This window comes from Aaosphaeria arxii, assembly GCF_010015735.1.
Source record: "Aaosphaeria arxii CBS 175.79 unplaced genomic scaffold BU24scaffold_10, whole genome shotgun sequence".
Taxonomy (NCBI): domain Eukaryota; kingdom Fungi; phylum Ascomycota; class Dothideomycetes; order Pleosporales; genus Aaosphaeria; species Aaosphaeria arxii.
In genome coordinates, this window is record NW_022983483.1 from 29,471 (window position 1) to 51,425 (window position 21,955).

A 21,955-nucleotide genomic window follows, 5' to 3' on the forward strand; every position below is an offset into this window, starting at 1 on the left:
TACCCTTAGACTGTAGTAGCATTTACAAGTGGCCAATTAATACCCTTATCCTTTGCTCCAGTATTTCCAAGTCCTGCGCAAGCATACAGCCCAACAGGATTGTTAGGGGTAGCTCTCATATACTGGAGGTCAATACATTGCTCTGTCTAAAGGTTAACCTTGATCTATGATTGCGCTTGTATATTTCTTACGAGGGCTCGACTTGACTAGGGCAATTCGTCCATCGGCCATGACATTCCACTGCTGGCCTTCAACAGTATCGGAACAATCTTTCAACCAAATCTTTCCCATGTCCTTCCAGTTACCTGTAGATACTCATTAGTGCCTCTTTGTAAAATTGACACTGGGCGCTCTACTCTTTTCTCCTGCATCAAGGCACAATTGCGTGGCAGCCAGTTGAATCTTGCTTGCATCAGCCTTGAGATACCACTGTTGTTCTGGTTTGTTGTTGAGTGTTTGCACAACAACGGTATTGCCACTCTTTGGAGGTGATGGGGCAGCTGGGACGACAACATATTTGGTGTCTACCATCGAGGTGATATAGACAGTGCGATAGCCTTCTGGCGCCTGCGAGAGACCCAGCCCTGCGACCGAGAGGATGAAAAGGGCAGCTGTTAGCATCTCGCCTGTCGTACGTGTGATATCGTAGCTGTATAAGAGCGTCTGGATCAAGCGATAACAATTTTGTCGATAGACGGGCACTGGTGCTATTTAAATGGGAGCAATACGGCTGCAAGATCTAACTACCGGGCACTGGCCTTGCTGTACGTGCACCTTCATTTGCTCTTGAGTAGTGAATATATTGCGAGGCTTGAGCAGCCATTTAATTGATGACAAACCCGAGAACAGAGGGCAGGTGTTTCTAGTCATAATGCAAGCTGGAAACCTGACATGTTCATTCCTTTCCTACCATGGTCACCTGCAGAAGGATAGAAGAACAGAATCAATGTGTAGGTTGCCTGTAAGAATTCTACATAGACTGCTAATGTGACGGAAGTTCCGTAGAGCATTGCCAGCTGAACAATAATTTCGTGGGATTCAGCGTTCTGCTAAATATCTCCGGCATTTGCCGGGGTTTTCGTCTGCCGGAGGACTGGGAGATAATTTAATAAAGTGGACTAGCTCTACCGAGTAACATATACAATGATGATCTGGCTGTCAAATGAACGATTGGGAACTCTCAAATAATCAGTGGGTAGTTTATACGGTTGCTGGGTAAAACCACCGGTTCTGCATAATCGGCAAAAGACGTAGGTAGGATCCAGCCATTGCTGTGAATTTCATTTTTCTCTGATGAGTAGATCCGTAATGCCCACATTACAAGATTAGCATGCACAATGCGTGGCGTGCCTGTTGTGGGATCAAGCTTTGCGGGGCCGTACGAGCTGCTTCTATTTGATGCACATTCATCTCCACAAGGATGTGCTTTTCTGATCCTTCTGATAAACATGATCGGATCTCGCTGCGAAATGGGACGGCAGCAACCGGAATGGATTCATCTTGCTTCTTTTCTCGCATCTTTCGGGAGCGAACTCGCTCCCTCAATAGTCCAGCCGCTCTGTTCATTCGTATAACTATATTTCTTTGACTTGTGAGTATTCAATCTCGCATACTGCCCCGGTCTGTGATTTGCCTGGTAAGAAAGTCAATCACCATGTATCTAGAAGACGGTTCGTTTCTTGCGTACTGGAATTGTATGGCCGTGTAGCCTTCGTTCCCAATGCAGAGACTTTGATGTCTGGGCAGCTACACGCTTTAAGTTTACAGAGATCTTGTGACATCTTGCATATGCCCTCGTAATTGCTGATGCCGACGGTATTTAAGTGATCAGTGATTACCTGGTCTCACCACCTGCGCCGGCTAGAATTGATCCCCCTGAAAGTGCAGACCATCGCCAGCCTGATAGATTCTTTTCTTTTGTGCATTTCAAACGGATGTAGTCGTACCATGCATCTGAAGAAGTCTAATTTGCCACCATCCATCTTTCGAATCCGTATATGGAACGCTTTACTCTGCGATTCAATTGGAATGCGAGTCAACACCTCCTGCTGCAGCGTCACGACCCCGTCCTCTGGAGTCTTTATGTCTATGACCCACACACACTGAAATAGCGGTACGTGTACGGAGTACACTAGGAAATAGCAGAATAGCGAGGCAGTTCGATATTATGAATTCCTGATTGCATAGAGGGATTCCGCTATATTTATTCCGAGCACCCCTTGAACCTTGAACCTGTGGTACGCAATGGGTCCCGTGGACAGTCACGACTATCACGTACTAGTGGTCTGCCTAAGTGAAAGATAATCCTGGTGACACTTAGTTACCACGTGTGCAAGAGAACTGGATTTATGTAACATCGTGACATGTCTGCGAGGATTGCATCAGAGTCATTGCCATGTTCGTACAGATGCCTGAAATATAGCCATGAAAGACTCCACTCCTCGTCCGTTCTCTACGCCAGTCCCGTTGCTTTTGTAAAATCGGTGAAGATGGACTGGCTTTGAATTGAACCCCCGTTCTCCCTAGAATCATGAAATCTTTTCCCCTCTGAAAAGGATAGTTGCATAAAAACAGGTGATTATTCGTCCGTACTCATCCGCACTACTACATTAGGAACATGATCAGAACAACTTGCTAGCAAATCCTATTATTTTCATGAGATAAAAGTGTGAGGTGTACTGATTCATGAGCGTATTGCTGATTACTACCGAAGATACATAGCATAGCTGGGATGCATATCAACAACGAGCAAAGCAGGTATCCGAACAGGCAGCTAGAGACGTGGCAAATTCCAAGAACCATCGGATTTGCCCTATCAGTGTAAAAATAGCCCCTCTGAGCCTGCCCTTGCAAGAACACTCATGATTGAATGTTGTGCTACGAGCAGCTTGTATACACTGCGACATCATGGGCGGCTTGACGACCTTTCTGGTTGCACTAAGATGAAGTAATCCCTTCTTCTAAACGTTCCAGAGGCATGCAGGACAATCAAGTCGTACTATACAAACAGAAGTAAGAATCGACGAGTCGGGCATTCACTGGCAGCGCTAAATTGGCTTTGAACCGAACACCTCCTTTGTCGCAATGCTCATAGAAGATCGGCAGAAATCAGGGCTTGTCGTCGGTGGGTCGTTCGTGTTCTCGCTCTGCACGTACGTTACAGTCATTTGGATTTAATGCATTGGTATCGTGAGTAACATTCAGTGCCTGTGTAAATTTTAGATTAGGATGGTAGGCTCGTGGTTGCCGTTTCTGGGATCGATGCCAGATATCGAAACTGCGTGTGTCCGTAAAGGTAATTTTATTATCTTGTCTACGAGTGGCTGCAGGCTGAGCTTGACTTGGGAATGATATTCGAGGCGCATCATGTGTACGATTCTGGCTGTATATTTGCCAAATCGGAGTCGAATTTGTTCCGAGGCCTTGAAGTACCGGCTGAGTGTTCTGTGCATTGGCCCCCTCTAGTGATGGCGGTAGTTGCAAAGGTGGATTCGACGAAACATCTGGGCGTGCGATAGGGCCAATGTATTGTGCTTCGAAGAGATGGGGTTGATCGTTTACAGGAAGAGACTTTGTGTCTAGAGAATGAGAGCACTTCTTTGCGTCATCACTGCACTCTTCTGCTTTGTACAAAACCCGGCTTGGTGGCCGAGCTTTTATGCGCTGCATGTCTTTGAATAGACTGGCGTCTTCCCCGACGAATCCAAGATTGGGCATCACTGGCTCAATCTGCCCGGATATTTGAAAGGGGCAAATCTTCTGTCTTCTATTCTCCATGATCACTTCTGTTCTCCCACAGTTATACGGTGCGAAGGTACATCTGTTGACCGGACGTTGATTGAGCGATTTTCGATTTGTAGTGAGATAGCGTTCGCGGACGGTCCGGCAGAATTTAGAGACAATATCTTGTGTCTCGCGTGTAGGGCTAGACAGGTGCTGATCCCATAGTTCCTTAGTTGCTGTATTTGTTCAGTTAGACCGGTCGAGGTAAAAGGAGAATGATGCTTATGGGATAGGGTAATTAATACTTAAGAAGGGCAGCAATGTATAACAATCTGGAAGAGGCTCCATCGATTGTTTTGACGGCCTCGTAGCACTCTGAGAACGTTCGCGAAGGTACGTGGCAGATTCCGTGATATTAGAGTCGTGTATAGCGCTGGCTTTGCGCCTCTGCCAAAAGTTATCACTGTCCAACATTTCCTGTCGCATTAGGATGTGTCGGAGTTTGCGGGTCGGGTCTGTCTGTATTGGGTACATAGGTGATAGACCAGGTGATTTCATTGTCGGATTTGAACGCCTTGAAGGCATGTGTAGTTGTAGATGCTTGAACGGCGTACGCGCTCGTAGAAAGCCAAGCAGTAGATGAATGAAAACAGCTGGCTATGATAATCGGGCTCGGAGTGTAAGATGATATGGTAATAGTCGAATAGACCAACTTTTGTGCCAGACGTTGAATTCCTGAATAACAAAGATTACGATCCAAGCCAAAGTTTGAGTAGGTGAACGGACAACCGTGACCAACTACACACTATGACTAGGTAGCAACGGATCATTACGCTGCACCGAGCACCGAAGAGTCAACCACGGACTCACTTGAGAGAACTGTCGCCTGTGCTTCAAAACTCGACAAATGACATGCTAGTCAAATTGAAAGAAAGCCAGGTTCCCGTTGGCCTTTGGGCATCATTGGCCAATTTTACCCAGCAACTTCCACGGATATAAGTTGTTGAACAGTAGTAAAAGCGAAGCTAGTTCTAATATTGACTTCGAAATCATATATATTGACCATTGTTGTTTGTGAACCTTCTTTGTATTGAGATCGGAAAAGTTCGTCCCAGTCAATCTATCTAATTCTACTACTAAGTCTGAATCATGGCGGCGCCAACAGTACTTCTAGAATCCACAGCTTCTAAAATAAAAACGAATACATATCTAGTCATGCGTACTTAGGTAATTATACACCATGGTACTTTTAGTGTGTTAGCATCAGAGAAACCTGAATGTTCTAACCCGTATGTCGCGAATTGGGCAAGCCAACAGCCGCGTTTCACTAAAGGACTTTTACGAGCCATGTTAAAACATGCCCAGCATTAGTATGCTGGGTTGTAGCATTTCTCAACCTCTGTTGTAGATATCTACAGGTGGTTCGCTTGATGGTCCGGGAAAGGACTGGGTGTTTTACGACCACTCGCTAGAAGCTGAGCACGAGGATGGTACCATCGAGACTGTTACTGAGTCCGTGCAACCTTAGTTAGATACAATCGGAGAACAGAAGAACGAGGCATTATCGGCAAACAAGAGAAAGCCAACTTCTAGATTTGATGTGATCCTGAAAACATACATCGAATCGCAAATTAGATTAACAGCATAGCCGGTAGCCGGTAGAACGTTGCTGCTCCTATCGGAACGAAATTCGACATAACCTCAGCCATAGATGCCTGGCGCTCTTGCACTCCCGTGATTCGAAATTAGTCGTCGGACTGCCCCAAATCAGATACATGTTAAAACCTGATGCGGAAACATCGAAAACGTACATTTTGAAAAGCTCATTGGCTCTTGATCCATCTTCCACGCTTCGAAGGCAATCCTTGCGACCCAAGATGACACCAGGAGATCCATCTCGCACTCGTTCACTTTTCCAACAACTTTCATGTTACGTTCGTTGTTATCATTTGTTTGTGATACAACATTGTTTTCCAGGCTCAGAATCTCCTTATTCTTTGATTTCCAAGTCCATGCACCGCTTTTCTTCTCTATTTTCCACACCTCCACTGTGTCGGCTAGTTTCCCAGGGTTCCAAACCTCATTACTTGTACAAACTCTCCATGAGGATTGCGTTGGAAGCGAAACCAGATACGCGGATTTGAATGACTGCTTCCTCGCCCCTTCAAGCACGACGGTGTCACCTATCGTCTGCATCCAAGGCTTCTTGATGGTATATATCTCTGTGCGGTGGTATGTCACGCGTGGAGCATGATCGAGGGGGGACGCAGAACCAACATCCAGCAAAGATAATTTTCCTTCGGACTTCACTGGACTGGATGTTGTAGATCTCGCACCTTTGGTGTCATCATCGAGTGACACTGCGCTTTCAATATCTTCATACCGCGGTGGCTCGACATCCTTTATCTTGTATATGCATTTTTCGATACTTATCACCTTGTGTTTGCCGCTTAAGGTATCTGAGGAAAGGTGGTATAGCGTCCGAGAGGGATTGTCAGTCGCGAATATGCGGTTGCCAATCAAGACAAAGGTGAGATTTGTGCTGGCGCTAGGTTCGGATGGCTTTGAAATATCCTTCGTTGTGTGCTCGTATGCTGGAGGCTGCCATTGCCTTGGTTGTAGGTGCGCGGACATGGTGACATGGCCTGATACCGGTAGAACCTTACTGTGTGTAGTAGTGAACTCGATGCAAGGCGAAGGAGATACTTTTATAATAGTCGGATCCGGCACGGCTAGCGATTTTCCGGTGAAGCGAAGTTGGGAAGATCGCTTATACAGGTCACGGCAGAGAAGAGAGGCTCGGCCATGTTTGTATCCTAAATGAGGCAAAGGTTGCCATTATTGCTTGGAGGGGAAGGATCAATCTTGGCGTAGCTTTGGCTTTGTCAAGATCACGACCAGAATCACGATAACTCGTATGGACAAGGGGTAGAACACAATAATGAGGTACGCATTCTTGGAGGGAGAGAGAGAGAGGGAGATTAGATGCGCAAGGCTGGCACGGTAGGTGAGGGAGGGCTACGAGTACCTCCAGCTATAGTTAATGTGTGAGTAGGTAGTTACCTTGAGTTCCAGGTACCTAGATAGGTACCTAGAGTGCTAGTAGGTATAGGTACCTACGGCCCCCCAATTACGTCACCATTCCTTTGGCTAGTAACCACCCGCCTACACCTACCTATAGGTACCTCCACTATTCTCACTACTCCCTTTTCTCGATACATCTTGAGCTTCTAAATCGCTGGAAAGGCTCTGGTGAATACCCCGAGACTCTTTCTGTCATGTGCAAGAAATACGAGGTATTAGCATAATGCTTGACCCTGCAGTTGTAGAGCTTCTGAAGCTTGACTCTGAAAACACCAGCGCATCCTCCGCCGGCGGAGGTGGTTGTAGTTCGGCTTCAACATACAAGATTGTGACAAAGCTCAAAGATGGCTCAAAAAGGTCCTATTTCATGAAGACTGGGAGAGGGAAAGATGCGGCGATGATGTTTGAAGGTAGGTATTTTGAAGCCCCATTGCCTCTCCTTTACAACGAAGACAATCGAAAACCGGGCCAAGTATCTGATTGGAAAGTGTAGGGGAGCATGCATCCCTCGAGGCATTGCACGCCGTCGTGCCTTCGTTAGCCCCACAGTCGTTCGGCCATGGTCAATTCTCTGGCCAGCCATCGACATACTTTCTAGTGACTGATTACCTCAATCTTAAACCTTGCGCAGCAACAAAAGCGTGCGGTCGTTCCCTCGCGTCCAAGCTGGGGGAATTGCACACTACGCCTGCGCCCATACCGGAAGGCTATAGCAAACCCGTATTTGGATTCCCAGCCACGACGTGTTGTGGTGATACTCCTCAGGATAACAGCTATCAAAGTTCCTGGGCTGAATTTTACGCTGAAAATCGACTGCGGTTTATCTTGCGACGGTCCGAGGAGTCAAATGGACCAGACCAGGACCTAAGCGCGCTTGTCGAAGCCACGGCATCCAAAGTTGTCCCGAGGCTTCTCGGGGATGACCACCTCAATGGAGGGAAAGGTGTGGTCCCGGTCGTGGTTCATGGAGATCTTTGGAGCGGCAACGCGGGCTTCGGAATACTCGATTCGCGGGGAGGAGACCCTGAGCCTGTTGTATACGACTCAAGCGCATGTTATGCGCATAGCGAGTTTGAACTAGGTATTATGAAAATGTTTGGTGGTTTCGGCGGAAGTTTTCTCGACGAATATCATCAGATCTGCCCCAGAACGGAACCTGTGGAAGAATATGAGGATCGGGTGCGACTGTACGAGTTGTACCACCACCTCAATCATCATGCTATATTTGGCGGCGGTTATAGATCGGGAGCCATCGCTATCATGAAGAGTCTGGTGCAAAAGTATGGAAAAGATTAGGTGAATTAGGCACTTGCGGGTAATCATGAGTACGAGTGAGTAGTTTCAAGTACGAGTCGCTATTTGATGATCTGACTAAATGGTACGAGGGTATTTAGTTAGTACCTTGTATGAGTAATTCTTAGTCGTCCTCAGAGCAGGTGGTGCACTTAAGTCTTGAGGTATCCATAGCGCACAGTATTTGGTTTGAATGGCTAGAGAATCGTTATAAGTGACTGGGAGGTATTCACCTACTATATGAGTATTCCCTACCTACCAGACTACCTATCTAAGATAGGAGTAGGAGCAGAACTGGTGATTAACTTTAGTGGTAAATTTGATTACTAATTATCTATCAAACATTAATACCGTTACTGATTGGAGGATTCATTTCAATTCAACTTGTTCTGAATTAGTCAATAGTCTAAACACCCATAGTTCATGTGGACTTAGTGTACCCCTCCCCTCCACAGTCCTACTCGTATATCTTTCCATCTTCAGATCCACCCTCCATCCTCCATCAATCTTCTACTGTCTCCCCCCGTCTCTCTCCCTTTAAGAGAATCTGAACAAGCAGTATCTCATCTACGGAGAAAAAAGGTATTCATTGTTGGCATTCGCATACATATCTGTACACACATGCTAACCAAGTTCAAAGAACACCTCATCGTGCCAAAATGCTTATCGAAGAATCTCATCGAGATGTACCCACCGTAGCAGGGAATGACATGAGTGAGCTCCAATTGAAGTACACTCTCGTCGTAGTTCTGGACTCACAATGGCATGATAGGAATATTTCTATTCCATCCGACCATCGCAAATTATCCTAAGGCCAAGTTTCCCGGTGTGGTGGTATTCAGCGAAATATATCAAGGTAGGTGCCTCCACTCCTATTCGTTTGCAGATATGGTCCATCATTTTCTCGCCTTGCTGAATTGTTTCTCTATGTTCTTTCTTTTCTTTTTCCATCATTTGATCTATTCTTCCTTTCCTTGCCCTTCGTCTCAGCAATCGACACAAATGCACCTCCTACGTGATTCATCAGCACCCTTTCTACTACTTAGCTTTTTTGCATCCATTCAATTCATAGATCGTCACTATGTCTTGTTTGCACTAAATACAACTTGGAAGCCTACTCTGAACCTCTGCAAAGAAATCACTTTGCAATTACACCTTCCACTAAAACCTCCCTCCAGTGACCGGACCCGTCGCTCGATTTTGCCGCCAAATCGCATCACAGGGCTACATCGTCGCTGCACCTTCAAGCTACCATGAGTTCACCGGCCCAGAACCCCTAGCCTATGATGGCCCAGGAACAGACAAGGGGAATGAGTGGAAAGTTGCAAAGGTAATGTAAACTCAGAACAATACCTTCGCCGATCAACTATTCTCCGCCTCACCAAGCGCCCTATCCCCACCCACCACACATCTAATTCGACACCCACAGAAAGTCTCTGCCTACGACGAAGACGCCACCCTCTCCATCGACCTCCTTTGTTCCCTCCCCACCTGCACTGGCCGCATTGGCACGACGGGCATGTGCTTAGGCGGTCACCTTGCCTTTCGCTGCGCTTTGGACCCGCGCATCTTGGCAGCTGTGTGCTACTTTGCGACAGATATTCACTCCGCGACGTTGGGCGAGGGAAAGAAGGACGACAGCCTTGAACGTTGCGGCGAGATCAAGGGAGAGTTGACGATGATCTTTGGAAAGATGGATACACATGTTCCCCCGGCTGGACGTGATTTAATTAGGAAGACATTGCATGAGAAGGGGATCAGGTTCACGTTTTTCGAGCCGGCTTGGGCGCAGCGTGAGTTCCTTCCCAACTGCATTGCTTCATAAGTTTTTTTTTGACATTGCTGCTGACCCTTGTTCGGCTATTCAGATGCCTTCATCCGCGATGAGCTTTCCAAGGGCAGGTACGATCCTGCCCTCTCGGGAATCTGCTTCGAGATGCTCAAAGAGTTATTCAACCGTACGCTGCGTTCAGATCTGGGCCCGAGGGATGGAGGTGACGTCGAGGTTGAGGATGTTTGTTAAGAAGATGGGTTTTCCTGTGCACGAGACCTTCAGTTTCCGGCAAGTCTTCAGCGCAACAACTCAGCGCCACTGTCCAAGATAAGAATGGTTAGAAAATGTCATTCAAAGAAGGAACACTGGACCGACAGATCTAAGCATGTAGTGTGTGACTATGATTTTCATTACATATATGGCTTTTCTTCATCTCGTGTCGCCGCTGTTCTACTAAAGTTGATGACCACCAGGCCATGGTATGGAATGGGTATCATCGTGCTCTAGTACCTCCTTGGCCCTCCGTCTCTCTCTGCCATCCCGCTTCAGCTTTGTGACCGATGGAATAGCGTATCACGCGGCGCCGTGCATACTTTCTCATCCACATCACCAGCCCTATCCTCATCTTTTTGCATGCAAATGCCGCTTTAAAGAACTTTTGTATCTCCTCCCCCAAATGCCAAGTCCGAGGTGGATGTAGTGGTTTACATGACGGAAAAATAGTGTTAAAGATTTAGTCGTTAATGGCTCCCTCTTCAAGCCTCAACGCGCTGATAGAAGAGAATGTACGCCACTTTGTTGTCCCGCACATTCTCCTTCGGCAGCGGCGTTCTCTTTCCAGCACTCGGAGGGGTAGCAGTGCCGTTGGCAATGGCGCTCCACTTCTTCTCGGAACCTTTTTTGTCTACACCGTTGACTTTGCTCCAGCCTCCCCCATCCTTCCTCTCCTGTTCCTCACCCCCCAGTTCATAGAAGTTGCGGCCCTTGCTTGCGTCCTGCTTGTGTTGCTCCAAAGCAGCAGCCAGGGCCTTGGGGTCTTCCTCAGCACCACCCTCCGCAACGTCCTCAGGGCGAATACGACGGATGATGGTATCGTCCATCCGGACCCATTCGCGGCCTTCCTGGCGACGGAGATCGACAGTGTAATGCCCACCACTGGCGTTCTTCCCGTGGTGGTAAACGACCGCAGTAAGGCGATAGCGGGGAAGACCCCCTCGAACGCCGAAGCTGCCACGCATGTGCTGCGGGAACACATCCTTCGGGATCTCAAGATCGAGTGGATATCCGATCTTCTTCCAAATCTTTTGAGGCCCGTTGGCGTCGTAGTGGAAACGCTTGAGGTGCAAGATCAGCACCGGGGGCAGTGATTCAATGAACACTTGCTTGGTGGATGCGCGAGCACCTCGGGTGGATCCATCGAGCGTCTCCAAATGGGTCATGGCCTTGAGGGCATCCGAGATGTTGTTGATGGCAGGTGAGCTGATGTCCAGCTGCAGGGGCTGGTATGGCTCGAGTGTAATGGAAGGTTTCTCGCCAGGCTTCCTGTATTCGGAACGAAGCTTACCGCCGAATATCTTGGTCAGAGGTGTTTCAATCTCAATGGCGCCCGACGATTGAGTGACTGCTGACTTTTGCTTGGGTCCGACCTCCTGCCACCCGCTGTCGACAGAGCCTGAACGTTCACTCTTTGGGGATGTAAGAGCTTCGGCTGAGACGGATGGCCGCCGTCCGCTCTTGATGACGTGTGCGCATTCGTCGTGTAGACCAGCCAGCAAGAAACCCAAGAACTCCTCTGCGTCCTCCTGAGAACCACGCTTCATATTATCAAAACGAGGAAGGCGCTTGATTACATCGTACACATACTCTGGAGACAGCGGGTCACCATACTGCTCCAGCTCGTTGTCCTTGAGGCGCATACGAAGCTTCTCAGCCGACTCTGCGGAGTCGATGACCTTGAAGTCGCGCATGAACATTATCATTGCATCGATTAGAGGGGTCTCACTTTTGAAGCTATGCACTGCTCGCTGTGCAACCTTGTCTAAGAGATCGAAGAATGGAACGCAGAAAATCAATACTTGAAGAATCTGGGCCAGGGATCAGTCAGTCGCCTTGGTAGATGATATCCATTGTACTCACAGAATTCATATAACACAGATTGCCAGAATTTACAAGGCCGCGAGGCTCGAGAAAAGAGATCTTCTTGTCGTTCTTGACAGAGAAAGATGCGAGTACGTCGGAAAGGGTATTTCCCTTCGACGCGGGGGCACCGTTGGCGGCGATAACGCCGTGAGGAGGAACAGGAGTCTGGCCGGCTGCAGCACTGGCTTTTGATCTCAGCAGCGCAGCCCACGAGCTCACAGGTTGTTTCGGCGGCGGAGAAGCTTTCGGGGTTTCGTCAGAAATATTGCTCTCCGCAGCGGGCGTCGCTGCAACTTCCTCCGTCTTCTTGAGTCCCTCCTTGTCTACCACAACCGATTTTGCTGATTTTTGGGTCGTAGAACCGACACTCGGCGCTTTAGCTGATTTGATAGGGACCAAAGGAATAGCAGGAATCGTAGCAGTTCGGGTATGTGAAGAGATTGGTGCTTTGGTCGGTTGAGTTGACTTCGGTGACGATGCCGAGAGTGTTTGTGCATATTCAAGTTCAACTTCTGACGGGGCTTGGGAGGTTGTTGGCGTATCCACGTCCGGGGTAGCAGCGATGGTAGAAGAATCCGATTCTCTTGCACGCGCCGTGGGAGACTGTTGTGCATCCACCTCCGCTTCTGTTTCCGTTTTGACCGCGGCATCGTCGCGCGAGGGAAATGCCGTACTATCCCCATCAGCAGACACCGGAGTCCGTCGTTTCCTTCTTCTTCGAGCAGATCGTGGCGGAAATGGTTCATCAGGGACAGACAGCCAGGGCAGCTTAGGGTAGTATGGCATTCTATGTGTCTCAGTGGGCGATGGAGGAGCGGCGGAAAAGGAAGGCCCGGAAGGCGTGATAGGCGGAGGGGTGGGAGTTGTCATATCGGTAGGCGGCGTCGGTGAGGAGACATGGGTGTGCGATGTCACCGATGGGGTCGAGGGTGCGGGTTGAGGCGTCTGGGTCCTCATGACGGGCGGCGTCCGCGAGTGGGCGATGGGGGGAGTCTGTCCAAGCGAGCGGTTGACGGGCGGCATAGGAACCATGGCATGGGGATGAGAGGAGACGACGATCGGCGAGCCATGAGGCTGGAAGGGACGAGGGGGCATAGCGTACTGGTGAGGTTGGTGATACGGGTTGGGCTGATACCATTGCGCGACCTGTTGTGGGAAGGGCGTTACGTGCGGAGCTCCATAGTGATGCTGCGGATGGTATTGAGCGGCGTATGGATTGTGATGGTGGTGATGGTGGTGATGGTGGACGGGCGAGTGAGTCTGAGGGGGAAGTTGATAGTGATATTGATGATCCCCTTGCCGCCTACCTTGGTGGTGGTGAGGCACAGTCGGCGGGATATGGGCGCCTGGCATCATGGTCGTTGGATGTCCAATGTTGCCGTCACAGTCAGCGCCGGCCAAGCGACCAAGCGACCAACTTGTGAGGCAACGGGGGAGGGGATTGCGAAAAGCGCAGACGTCTGACGGGCAACGTCTACGCAATGCTTATCCAAAGCGATCGCGAGGGAGTGACGATGAGTGGGGATGGCGGGCGCGGGCGTGGCGGAGGCGGAGGCAAAGAAGGGGAGAGGGGGAGGGTTGTAGATGAAGAGGAAGTGAGGCGGAGGATCAAGGTTGTGGTGGTGGAGATGTTGGTTATGGTTGTGGTGGAGGTGGTTGATGATGATGATGATGGTGGTGGAGGTGGTGGTGGTTACACTTAGAGAATTATTGCTGGGGGGGGGGGTTTCCGGTCGGGTCAGCGGTTGCATACTCTCGGCGGATGCGGGTACTAGTGCATGTACAACCTTTAGTTACCAGGTAGATACCTAGGTAGGCTGCTCCTGATCACCTTTAGTATTAGAAATATACAAGTACTAACCAGAGGATGCAACAATAGCTCTCATCCGGTTTGTTACTTTACTGTCTGTGTCTGTGTAAGATGACAAACACAGCGCCATAACTACCCGGCAAGTCAATATGATCTCGAATCACGTGATACTATAGATTACTGGGTAAGTTCCCAACAAACGGCCTAACGTTCCCAGGTTACTATGATTGCCCAATAGTGCTACTCCTATGTACAGTGCCTTCGCTCACCTCGTATATCATAGACAAGTTTGATAGCAGAGGGTTGGGTTTGGGATTGTCTACTTGTGTACTACGTACTGCATGGGTGGGTACCTAAGTACCTACCCTACCTAGGTAATTAGTGCAGTTCAGCGAGTGATAGATACATATGTAGATACACACACATAGAAGAGAGAAAAAGAGAGATATGTGTACTCGTAGTATAGTGCCTTTCTGAAAGGACAACCTGACATGTACCTCGTAGATATATCCTGGTGGCTAGAGCCTAGGTCAACCCTAATTACGGAGTACATACTTAGGTCGGTACCTAGGTATACATATTGGACAGCTAAAGCACCCTTGCCTAGCTAGGTACCTGGGAGGTATACTCCGTTCCCGTACTGTATGGTGTACCTAATGGTCCTAAGACTCCAAACCCACCTACAAGTACTCGTAACATAACTATCCACCTGCCATTTAGTCAACTCATCCTTTCTCTCCATCCATCCCCGCCCATTACCTACGTTACAGAGTACACAATTCTTTTCTTTTCTTTTCTTTCTTCTTTGCAAGATTATCCCCTCCACAATAATAATAGTCTTACCCCTTTCTCAGCAGCCTCCTCCTTTTCCTCCTCGGCCCGAACCCGTGTCCCTTCTCTCATACAGTCAGAGACGGTCCTCTAAACCCGCCTACCGCCCCGGCCCGTCTCCCACCAACATCGTCATCGCCCATTCTCGAGCGCTGTTGGTGGTGACAGTATCATGTCTTCAAACCCACCAACCATCTCGACCTCCTCAAAAGCAGCCGCACCTTCAGGGCAACCCTCTCCAGCCCAGGCACAACCATACTCAATCGCCACAGGGGATAGCTACGGACAGCGCCGAGGTGGAGGTAGCAGCTTCGGAGCGGGGGCTTCGTCACGATCTTCATCCTTCCCCCGCAACAACCAGCTGGCCAAGAGGCAGCATAAGGGCTCCAGGCGTGCATTTCGTCAGGCGGATGAGGATGCTATTGCAGAGTCGGTACGTCGGCCACCATGCAGGTACTTGCGACCTGAGCTCTCGACTGATATGGCATGTAGCTCGCCATGCGTCCCTTCAACAGTAGAAAGGGCCAGACCTCCATCACCCATCTCATGAACTTCCAGCTTCCCCCCCGCCCCCAGTCACACCAGCAACATAATCGGGGAAGGAATTATCGCCGCAATCCTACCTGGGGATTGGGCTCGGGATATCACGCTGTCGACAAGGCGAGGTGCGTGCGCCACCCACCGGCGAAATCTCCTCTCTGACTGGTCGCAGATACGTTCACGCAAACTACCGATTCATCGTCGATCCGCGCGGTGACTATCGAGCCCAAAGTGTCGACGCAGACGTTCACCTGGAATGGGATCAGGTCTTACAAATACTAGCATCCTCCGAGTCCCAGGACGCTTCATGCCCCATTTGCTTGGGGACGCCGGTGGCACCGAGGATGGCAAGGTGTGGCCACATATTTTGCTTGCCCTGCCTCATTCGCTACATGCACTCGGAGGACGAAGGAAAACCCCCGGAGAAAAGGGCACGATCGAAGAAGTGCCCCCTGTGCTTCGATACCATCTACATCTCAGAAACGAGGCCAGTGCGATGGTACATCGGACAAGAAGGGCCTCCTCCTCGTGAGGGTGGAGATGTTGTCCTTCGGCTAGTGATGCGGTCAGCTGGAAGTACGCTGGCTATGCCGAGGGACGGGGCCGACGCTCTGGGGATGGACGAGGACATCCCATGGCATTACGCCGCGGAGGTCATGGACTATGCCAGAGTCATGAGGGGAGGCGAGGACTACATGCTTTCCCAATATGACGCTGAGATAGTCTTCCTCGAGCAACAGGAGAAAGAAGATGAGCTGATGTTCGGCGAAGACAATGTACAATGGATGCGGAAGGCTGTGCGTGCCATTCGTGATGCAAAAGAGAAACTGAAGGGAATGGGCAACCCACCGGAAATACCGATCAAGCCGGCAGAACCAAAGCCAAAGAGGGCACCGATTGTATTGAACGAGAGTCAGGCCGACACTCCGGACCTGTACTCACTCCAAAACTCCACTAGGCCAGGCCAAAGCCTAAACAGCACCCCTCAGATGCAGACATCAGCACCAGAGACTTGCCTGCTTCCGGCTGCAGCAACCGATCCAGAACCTACTGACCATGCCCCACACAGCAGGAAATTGTCCATCTCGTCCCATTCGTCGCGAGCTAGTCATGGGATCGGCTCTACACTGGCTGAAATTCGCAATCGCCAACACCACGATCATCAACATACTCCGTCCGAGTACTTTTTCTATCAAGCGCTATTACATTACTATCTTTCGCCGTTGGATATACGGATTCTGAAATCTGCATTTGGCAATTTTGCCGCCTTCCCTTCCACCATATTGCCACGCGTGGAGCGTGTTTCTACTGGCCATGTAGTTGATGATGATCTGCGCAAGCGTACCAAATATCTGGCACATCTACCCTATGGGTGCGAAGTGAGCTTTTTAGAATGCGACTGGACCGATACTGTTGCACCTGAGATACTAGAGCGATTCAAGCCAGAGATTGAGAAGAGACGACAGAGAAATATGGACAAGGAAACAAGAGAAGAGAAGGCGCGTATTCGAGCGGAGAAAGCAGAATATGCAGAATTTGCATCGCAGAGAAGGAAGCGACCTAGCATATCTGAGCGCTTTACAGCAGACGATTTCTTGCCATTAGCATCAGGAAGTATGCAAGATGATGCAGCAGAAGCAGTAGCCCAGGCTGAAGCTGAGGATGAAGCTGTCTCGGCTTCAACATCTCCGCCATGGCCCCCCCGTAGGGGCCAGGGTTTCGCTTCCCTGGCATCACCATCTACCAGTCCTTCAGCGCCGCGTACTGTATGGGGCACGGCAGCTGTTGCATCGTCAGGCTCTCCGACTGTAGGCCCACAAGATCATGGAGTCCCAGACGACGGATGGCTCCAGGGCTGGGAGAAGGATCTCTTGCAGGAAGAAGACATGATTGCGCAGGCACAAGCAATGTCTCTGGAGGAAGGAGAACCCGCCAAGAAAGCACCAGGCGGAGGGAGGAAGAAGAAAGGAAAGAAAATCACACTGATGAGCACAAATGTTAGAAGAGGCGCATAGCAAGGCTTGCTTATATAATCCGCTTTATGAGTTGTACATGGCAGATGGATCAATTATACTTGCTCAGTTCTACTTACTAATTGTACTTGTGCAGTGACATAAAAGATCGCACACCAATTGTTGATTGTTCGCCCTTCATTGAACCGCAACGACTTTTAGGGTACATTTTCCCGATTAGAACAGACACGAGACAGTCCAGCAGGCAACTCACTGTCAAACACATTCACACTGACGCCATTATAGACATCATTCCCCGTCGTCGCCCCGATTATACTCACCTCAGCCCGCCATAGCCCCACCGTTCAGGGACGGATGTTCCATCCCAGCTAAATATGATTCAAGGCTCCAAACCGCGCGCCTCAACAGCAGCTTTGTGTGCATGAGAGAGAACGCCCCGTGACAAAAACGAATGACGCTATTAAAGCTGAGACGGTCTGAGGGGACGGTCTACGAAGCACCGAAGGACAATGCTGATGAAGTCTTAGGCATAGTGGCATAGTCCTCGAGCTTCTTCAAGGCCTAGCGGTGGAAGGTCGAGACGCTCATTGAGAGATATCGCTGTATCATATCTAGATGCCATCGATATAAGTTGGTGAATGGAAAATGAAGAAAACTGAAGAACTTTTGAGGACTGATGACGGCAAGATATACATACGATTGAGAGATCCTGTGATGGACCTAACCGTATCTTATGTCATACGGTACGCTCGAATCACTCCGTGTTCTAATCGGCGAGCGAATTGGGGAGAGGGAGCATCTGTGGAGTAGTATTGGAAACCTGGTTGTTAAACTTGTCATTGTGAGAAAGGACATTTAGTAAACAGTGTGACAACTTCAAGTAGAAACATCGTAACATGGTCAGATTACGAACGTGATGTATCTACTTGCTAGTGCTACTAAGTTGCAGAACTCACTGAATTTGCCCGTCCCCCAATCTCGAACTGTAAAGATTAAGACGGCTCGAAGCGGTTGTAGCGACATGTGCATCCGAATTGGTTCTATCATTGCTTGGTTCCAGAATTCATTTCACAATGACATTCGCTGGCGATTCATCAAGAGATATTGACTGTAGGAGTGAGGTACAGTGACTACGGCACTCGCTGCAACAACGGAGTGCACAGTGCTTGACAAAATTGGATCTACTTTAGCACTTGGAGAGACGGATGCTAATGGAGGACCCTGAATCAAGATGATACTTGAAGAATTATGCTGTGCAGAATTCGTCTAGAACATAGCTGAAAGATTGTCGAAAACGGAGGGTGATTATCTCATTCTCCAGAAAGAAATGCCTGCAATGTTAGCGGGCGCATCATGAAGCAACGAACCCAAAGAATGGAAATTGGGCCTGCTGTTGATACTCACTGCTGGTAGCTCAGCATGTTCCCAGTTACGCATCGAGCGTTGCCATTTAAGAGGTCTTTGTGATTCTATGAAAATATGCTCACCTAATGGACAAAGGAAACACCACTCTCGGGTCGCCTTATATGTTTAGCTGTTGATTTTTCCTCATCCGTGAATCAGCCTATAATCTTTCGCCCGCCTGGTCTCATCTTTAATCATGACGTCAATGATGCCATTCTTCTCACATTTGCTAATGCATCGGCGTGCTTGAGCTTCGCAGAACGACCAACCGATGTAACAAGCCGTTTCATGTAATGCAGTATCTCGAACAATGCGAAAGGGCGAGACTGGTATAGAACTAATACAATCGTGCAGGGATGTGCGGCGGCCTCTCTTTGTGTGTGTGCCTAGATTAGTCTATGAGTGTGCAGTACGCAAGTCGGCCAAATTTTACCAATAGCAAACTCTTGCTATAAGAAACAACTCCATCGTAACGTCAACTCTTCGAGGAAAGCCTTACACAAGATATACGAATAAGTTCCATATTACTAGATAAATTTGCTGATATATTCATTCTAAATTTTGGATTCTGCGCTTGATCCATGGCAGGAGTCGCCGCCTAAGTTGATACCAATGGATCATTTGTGCTTCTTCGAATCATGCAACAAGCTCGTTGCTGTTCCTGTGTTCAACTCCGAAAACCATTAGCTTCTGCAATGTTGACAGCCAGATCGAAGATACATGCGTTAACTCTAGCTGATTCTTCGGATGATCCTGGTGAAACCATTTGCCGAACATTATGCACTGCTATTTAATACACAATGAGCCTTATTGTGAAGACTCTTAGCTACACAATGTGAGTTGTGAGCATTAACAATGACGGGAAGACTTTTCTTTATTTTCACTACGCGAGTTCATAAGGATTGTGAACACAAAAGTCTCTCCTGCCGATCTATAAGAGTTCAGGAAGAAGACCTCATTAACGGGCCTGGTTTTATTGTAGCACTTACAAAACCTGCTGAACCTGATTGTACCCGAGACAATTCTGACCTCCTCGAATCGAGTTCATCCTAGTCAACCCCTTCTTCCGTCAGCAAAAATGACTGGGTTTCCACCACCCACAGTACCGGAGTCAAGCAGTGAGGTTACCTGCGCGCCCAATGAACAGAACCGTGAAGAGCCCGCTACTGAGACAACGTTCAAATGGCCAGGCCCAGATCACTACCTCAATGGCATAATTCCGTCTATCGAGATTCACGAAGATCAAAACGGCCGTCAGACGGTTCCCTCGCCGTTGCCAATATTCCCAAAGCCACTAGCGCTGTTATATCAGAACTATAGTCAGGCATACCAGCATAAGCGGAAGACGTGGGACTACGTTAATCGCACACTGCCCGAGATAGGTAGCAGGCTTGCTTCAAATCTGCTACGCCATTATTTCCATTCCCCGCAGTTCAGTGTGAGATGTCCTAAGAGTGAGATTTGTATCTTTCAGGATGATCAAGACTCAAGGAGTGTCTACTGGTTTGTAACGAAAGCGCCTCAAAGAGATGAACCCCCAAAGCCAACATCACCGCCTGAGAAAGAAGATATTCTATTGACCAAAGTAGATTCATCGAGCGAAAGAATTGTCTTGATTCTTGCAGTCGAGACTGAGGCTTCTCGAGCCGATATCCTAAGACGTGAAGTTGGTAAACATGGTGGGTTTTCCTTTCACGCGAGTCGTCGTCAACACCGCTCAATTGAGTTTCAATCAAGGAGCTGGCACTCACTAGCTTTATCAAAGAGAGACGCCCACTTTAATGGTGGTAAAATTGTGATTCTCGGGAACAAAGATGGGAAGCCTGTCGTCGAATTTTACGACTGTATCAGGATGGACGCCAGCCCCCCCATTGCTCCATGGGGAGGCCCCGAGGATAAGTCCAATGCGTACTCACTAGAAGAAGATCTGGAAAATGTCGACAGGATGTTCAGAACGATTGTGGATATCTGTGAATAGGGCAAGCATAGTGCCACCCGAACTGCTGTAAACCTATCCCTGGGTTGTCTCTGGTAAGATGGTCTCTGTGCGAAAGCACCTTGATCCTGAGGATTGTCAAAAGGTAGGTAGTTTACATGTATATGGCCAATATCATAAATGTTATAAGAAAGTACGTGTGATCATTGTCAAGTGAAGCTATATCCGCAACATTGAATTACTTCCGAATGCAACAACATATATAACCACTAAGTTCATAGCTATCACTGCTCATTGCCCCACGGTGGGAACACGGAGGATCGGTCCCCACAGATATATTTTAGAAGGAACTGGCTGGTGATACTAGCAGACGGATTCAGTGCATTCGTCTTAAGTAGCGCACGCCCGTCCGGGGCGAAAATCCCGACATTGATTTCTCCCGCCCCTTGGTAGTTTCCGCCCATGACGCGAACGGGGAAGTTTTGACCTTTTTGTAGAAAGACCGTAGTGCTTACTGGCGTCTGCGTGCCGACAACGTACGTCTGCTCTATATCTACGTTTGGTCTGGTCCAACCGCGGTATGCCTTGGCTCCCAACCAGATCTCGGTTATATCGTCTGCGGAGATAGATGAGAAGACATAGTTGCCTGTCATGGGCGCACAGAGGTAGAATGTGTGATCAATGACCAGATCCTCGACCGGTTCGATTGGCTGTCCGTATATGGAAGCTGCGACAAGGGCCTTGTACCCTATATACGTTGTTGTCCCATTGTATCGTGGCCGTATAGTTTTGTACTCAGCTGGCCTAAAATTTCTCGTATCACCCGGGCCTGGAGGCCTGTAGAAGATATTATCGTATTTTGCGTAGTTGATACCGATATTGCCGCAGGAAGTGTCGCATGTTGGGATTCCATAAGGAAAGTGGGAGGTATCGAAACCTCCAAAGCCGTAGTTCTTATGTCCATGGCCATGGCCTTCGTGGTGATCATGGCCACCTTCATGTCCGCCTTCGTGTCCGCCTCCACCATGCCCTCCGCCTCCACCATGTTCTCCGCCTCCTCCTCCTCCTCCTCCTCCTCCTCCTCCTCCACCACCGTGGAATCCTCCGCCGCCGTGTCCTCCCCCTCCTCCGCCGCCGTGTCCTCCCCCTCCCCCTCCTCCATGTCCTCCTCCACCACCGTGCCCACCACCGTGTCCGCCACCTCCCCCGGCCTCGACTCGCTTTTGAACGAGATCACTGCTAGCGTCGTTGCCAAGATTGACTGCAGTAGCCGCAGCCAACAATGGCAACAACAGTGTGGTTAAAGAGTGTACGATTCCCTTCATTTTCTCTCCAATATCGACCGAGATGGAAGCTGCTCAGAGAGTGGAAGAGATAAGATATGTCCAATACGAGAATCCACGTATAAGTTGAGACAATAGCATCTTGAAAGGGAACTCCAGAGCTTT

At 49.0% G+C, this 21,955-nt stretch overlaps 9 protein-coding genes across 9 annotated transcripts; 4 read left to right on the forward strand and 5 right to left on the reverse strand.

Annotated features, from left to right (window-relative positions):
• Nucleotides 1-5: 5 nt before the first annotated feature.
• On the reverse strand, nucleotides 6-621 carry BU24DRAFT_398664 (carbohydrate-binding module family 13 protein; the record flags this gene model as incomplete). The annotated part of the gene is made up of 3 exons (XM_033525389.1): nucleotides 6-142; nucleotides 192-305; nucleotides 357-621. The coding sequence occupies 3 exons, from the start codon at nucleotides 619-621 to the stop codon at nucleotides 6-8; spliced, it is 516 nt and encodes a 171-aa protein (XP_033379046.1).
• A 2,487-nt stretch (nucleotides 622-3,108) lies between these two features.
• Nucleotides 3,109-4,482, reverse strand: BU24DRAFT_454298 (uncharacterized protein; the record flags this gene model as incomplete). Its single annotated transcript, XM_033531306.1, has 2 exons — nucleotides 4,029-4,482; nucleotides 3,109-3,959 (listed from the first exon to the last, which is right to left on the reverse strand). Exons 1-2 carry the CDS (start codon nucleotides 4,306-4,308, stop codon nucleotides 3,109-3,111), a joined length of 1,131 nt encoding a protein of 376 aa, XP_033379047.1. The 5' UTR covers nucleotides 4,309-4,482.
• Nucleotides 4,483-5,288: 806 nt separating this feature from the next.
• BU24DRAFT_426923 (uncharacterized protein) lies at nucleotides 5,289-6,840 on the reverse strand. Its single transcript, XM_033529088.1, has 2 exons — nucleotides 5,535-6,840; nucleotides 5,289-5,480 (listed from the first exon to the last, which is right to left on the reverse strand). Exons 1-2 carry the CDS (start codon nucleotides 6,355-6,357, stop codon nucleotides 5,425-5,427), a joined length of 879 nt encoding a protein of 292 aa, XP_033379048.1. The 5' UTR covers nucleotides 6,358-6,840; the 3' UTR covers nucleotides 5,289-5,424.
• BU24DRAFT_426924 (Ketosamine-3-kinase) lies at nucleotides 6,791-8,413 on the forward strand. The gene is made up of 2 exons (XM_033529089.1): nucleotides 6,791-7,217; nucleotides 7,301-8,413. Exons 1-2 carry the CDS (start codon nucleotides 7,031-7,033, stop codon nucleotides 8,101-8,103), a joined length of 990 nt encoding a protein of 329 aa, XP_033379049.1. The 5' UTR covers nucleotides 6,791-7,030; the 3' UTR covers nucleotides 8,104-8,413.
• Nucleotides 8,414-8,580: 167 nt separating this feature from the next.
• On the forward strand, nucleotides 8,581-10,273 carry BU24DRAFT_426925 (alpha/beta-hydrolase). Its single transcript, XM_033529090.1, has 6 exons — nucleotides 8,581-8,682; nucleotides 8,741-8,814; nucleotides 8,873-8,956; nucleotides 9,279-9,430; nucleotides 9,530-9,893; nucleotides 9,969-10,273. Exons 2-6 carry the CDS (start codon nucleotides 8,760-8,762, stop codon nucleotides 10,121-10,123), a joined length of 810 nt encoding a protein of 269 aa, XP_033379050.1. The 5' UTR covers nucleotides 8,581-8,682; nucleotides 8,741-8,759; the 3' UTR covers nucleotides 10,124-10,273.
• A 356-nt stretch (nucleotides 10,274-10,629) lies between these two features.
• On the reverse strand, nucleotides 10,630-13,108 carry BU24DRAFT_413440 (cysteine proteinase; the record flags this gene model as incomplete). The annotated part of the gene is made up of 2 exons (XM_033526157.1): nucleotides 10,630-11,958; nucleotides 12,011-13,108. The coding sequence occupies 2 exons, from the start codon at nucleotides 13,106-13,108 to the stop codon at nucleotides 10,630-10,632; spliced, it is 2,427 nt and encodes an 808-aa protein (XP_033379051.1).
• A 1,411-nt stretch (nucleotides 13,109-14,519) lies between these two features.
• BU24DRAFT_426928 (uncharacterized protein) lies at nucleotides 14,520-17,276 on the forward strand. The gene is made up of 3 exons (XM_033529091.1): nucleotides 14,520-15,087; nucleotides 15,147-15,319; nucleotides 15,367-17,276. The coding sequence occupies exons 1-3, from the start codon at nucleotides 14,827-14,829 to the stop codon at nucleotides 17,207-17,209; spliced, it is 2,277 nt and encodes a 758-aa protein (XP_033379052.1). The 5' UTR covers nucleotides 14,520-14,826; the 3' UTR covers nucleotides 17,210-17,276.
• Nucleotides 17,277-19,649: 2,373 nt separating this feature from the next.
• Nucleotides 19,650-20,549, forward strand: BU24DRAFT_466494 (uncharacterized protein; the record flags this gene model as incomplete). The annotated part of the gene is made up of 1 exon (XM_033532368.1): nucleotides 19,650-20,549. The coding sequence occupies one exon, from the start codon at nucleotides 19,650-19,652 to the stop codon at nucleotides 20,547-20,549; it is 900 nt and encodes a 299-aa protein (XP_033379053.1).
• A 257-nt stretch (nucleotides 20,550-20,806) lies between these two features.
• Nucleotides 20,807-21,400, reverse strand: BU24DRAFT_326617 (uncharacterized protein; the record flags this gene model as incomplete). The annotated part of the gene is made up of 1 exon (XM_033522989.1): nucleotides 20,807-21,400. A coding segment is annotated over one exon (594 nt), but the record flags the coding sequence as incomplete, so codon positions are not given.
• Nucleotides 21,401-21,955: the final 555 nt, after the last annotated feature.